The following is a 3246-nucleotide window of genomic DNA, read 5'->3' on the forward strand; positions in this document are numbered from 1 at the left end:
TTTTTTTAATAAAAAGAATAGTGTACTAAAGGAGCCAGCAAATGGCATGGTGGTCAAGGTGCTCCACTCCCACTTGGCCAACTGAGGTTCAAGTCCCGGACCTGGTGGCTTGCTTTCTCATTTCCCTCTCTCTCTATGTCTCTCCTCTGGTCAAATTTAAATAAATAAATACAATTAAATAAATTATCTTTAAAAAAAATAATGTAGAAAGGGAATAAGGCTGTCTGTGGGGACAAATCCTTGCAGTGTACCCCCAGGTGTAGGAGAGATTACAGACCACTCTCCTTTCTTCATATCCACTGTGTTTAGTCACAGCCACCCAAGTCCCGCCACTCAGTGGCATGGAACCTACTGGGCAGCTTCCCCTCCTTGGCCAGGTCTCCAAAGAGAAGAAAGAGAGCCCCATATCAACTCTCTCATATTATTTAGGTCCCCCAGTAGCAATTAGCCCCCTTCCCCTTCGCCCTTTGGTATCCTCTTTGGCCATATTAATGAAAGGGGAAAGGAATCTGAAATAAATCCAATTCACCACCTTATGTCTTCTAGAACACCTATAAAATTCTCAAGAACACCACAGTTTTCTTCACAACATCCTGGGACATTTCACTGGTCTTAACCAGTAGGAAGAATCGGTAACAGCTGCTCTGGGGAACCTATAGTCTAAAACAGTAAAGGTAATTTGGGCTCGTACAATAAAATGTAATCAGAATCCTCAGAAATTTAGTAAACCATTTTCACGGAGGCACCTAGAGACCAAAATTCAAATTCTCCCAGGAATGTTTTTGGGAAAGCCCTGTTTTCTGAGAACGCCATACCCAAGCCTCTTTCCTTGAACCCTGCTTCACCTCCAGGTCATCCTGTTCAGCTTCTCCAGAGCCAACAAGAGAGAGCCTGGAGGAGAGTGGCCAAGTAACCGGCACTGGAGAAATCAGCTGGTATCAGAGAAGTCAAACCTCCCCTGGACTAGAGAAACCATCCACAGGCCTCCATGGGGACGGCCAGGCTGTTCTCCCAGTCCAAACTAGAGATGCCTCAGAGTTCCCTGCCCATGCGTCAGGTTCCCTGGCTCACAGCCCTTTGGGAGAGATCCTGGTTACCTGGGGTGACCCGGGCCAGCAGCAGAGTAATAATCAAAACCAAGAGAAGGAACTTCATGAATGATGAGAGCTCGGGGAGAAATAGGAGGCTTCTGGGCTTGCAAAGCAGAGGTCTCCATGCTGATCAGTCCAGACTGGTATTTATTGCCCCAAGAAGAATAGCAGAGCCATGATCGGTGACCCAGAAAGGGAACAGTCACTTAAGATCAGACAGGCAGGCACAGTAATCGACCACGCTAACTGAGGAGGCTGGAAGAGGGGGGCAGGAGGTTAGCCAAGAGAAGACAGACTCGCCTTTGACAATGACTATAATACAACCGTGGAGCCAAAAAAGGGGAATGTTTTTATTATTAATTCATTTCTGATTAATGAGAAGAGAGAGAGAGAAAACAAAAAAGATAGAAAAGGAGTGCTCCTTTTACATAACTTGTGCTTTTCTCAGCAATAAGGACATCTTAGGATGTCCGATATGCAAGGGTCCCAAAGAAAGAGCGGAAACGGGGGAAAATACCTCGATAGCTCTGTGGCCATCGCCTCTGAAAGTGAGAACACCAGCTTTCCTGGAGTGGGATGAGCAGAAAAGTCACAGCCCTTGTTTGTAACACTGGATGTGTAATAGGAGCCAGCAGCCTCCTCCAGATGGCCAAAGAAAAGCAATTTGTTTCTATTGTGGCAAACCGCAATCCTTTTTCCTCCAGTTCTCTATCTTGCAGGACTTGGGGCATGCACCCACAAAGGCGTGCATGTTTTTCAAGCTGCTTGGGCTGGGATTCAAACTACAGTTGGCCATGTGGGATCTGGCTCCCTATGCACAGTGCTTAACTGCTGAGCTGGGGGCTGGCTCAGAGATAAAGCATTTTAAACAACAGAAACTACGGAATAACGTCCATTACAGATAATCTGTCAATTTCTGCTTCTGATTGTTGCTAACCATGGAGTCATATGCACTCAGATGAGGTGGATGCCTTTCAGTGAAAAAAGAAAGGAAGCAAAGAAATTTGTAGAGGCTGAGCAAGAGAATTTATCACATCTTGCCCAGGACCTTTCTATTCCCTTCTCAGATTTCTGCCACCCACCTCTGGTCAGTTCCCTGCTCCCTGTACTGCAGCAGAGAAAGGAAATACATTGACATTTTGCTTCTTTGTTGTCCTTGGAGATAGGGAGTATTGGAGGGGAGTAGAGAAAGGAAAAGACTTCTGGCCCAAATAAGGTTTTTTGGCTTAGTATTAGATTCCAACTGGTGCTGCAAGTAGCATATATCAGCAATGTATATGTTGGTTTTTTTTATTAGAGTTGCTTGGAATGACAGGGACCAGCAATTGGCGTAATGGCTATGTCACTGGACTCTCATGTAGTTGACTGTGGTTCGAGTCCCGGACCTGGTGGCTTAAACACGCTAGACCGTGTATGCGTGCGTGTGCAAGATCCCAAGAGGAGAATGGAGGAGAAGGGATTGTGGCGTGGCCATCCCCCCTGGGGGTGATTTCTTGCTTTCTGTCTCTCTGTCTCTATCTTTCAAAACTTTGTTTCTCTGGCCAGCCCCATAGCACAGTGGTCAAGTGCTATGTGGAGGGAGCCAGATCCCACATGCCCAATCACAGTTCCAATTCCATCCCCGACAGCTTGAAAAACATACCAGGACTCTTCTCGTTAGCAGCCTGAGGTGATCTTTGAAAATGGTTCGCTATTCACTTGACCCAGAGAACCCCACAAAGTCATGCAAGTCAAGAGGTTCAAATCTTCGTGTTCACTTTAAGAACACTCGTGAAACTGCCCAGGCCATCAAGGGTATGCATATCTGAAAAGCCACCAAGTATCTGAAGGATGTCACTTTACAGAAGCAGTGTGTACCACTCCGTCGTTACGATGGTGGAGTTGGTAGATGTGCCCAGGCTAAACAGTGGGGCTGGACACAAGGTCGGTGGCCCAAAAAGAGTGCTGAATTTTTGCTGCACATGCTTAAAAATGCAGAGAGTAATGCTGAACTTAAGGGGTTAGATGTGGATTCTCTGGTCATTGAGCACATTCAGGTGAACAAGGCACCAAAGATGCGCCGTCATACATACAGAGCTCATGGGCGGATTAACCCATACATGAGCTCCCCCTGCCACATCGAGATGATCCTCACTGAAAAGGAGCAAATTGTTCC

General features: G+C 46.5%; 1 protein-coding gene and 1 pseudogene across 1 annotated transcript in view; one reads left to right on the plus strand and one right to left on the minus strand.

Moving 5' to 3' along the window:
* DEFB121 (defensin beta 121) overlaps positions 1 to 1234 on the minus strand; it is a 2031-nt gene extending 797 nt beyond the window's left edge. The window contains exon 1 of the mRNA XM_006154709.2: positions 1098 to 1234. Coding sequence (XP_006154771.1) covers positions 1098 to 1155 — 58 coding nt within the window. The 5' untranslated portion in view covers positions 1156 to 1234. The remainder of the gene's footprint in view (positions 1 to 1097) is intronic.
* Positions 1235 to 2773: 1539 nt separating this feature from the next.
* LOC106735514 (60S ribosomal protein L17-like) overlaps positions 2774 to 3246 on the plus strand; it is a 630-nt pseudogene continuing 157 nt past the window's right edge.

The sequence above is a fragment of the Tupaia chinensis genome, unplaced genomic scaffold, assembly GCF_000334495.1.
Source record: "Tupaia chinensis unplaced genomic scaffold, TupChi_1.0 Scaffold000418_1, whole genome shotgun sequence".
NCBI lineage: Eukaryota > Metazoa > Chordata > Mammalia > Scandentia > Tupaiidae > Tupaia > Tupaia belangeri.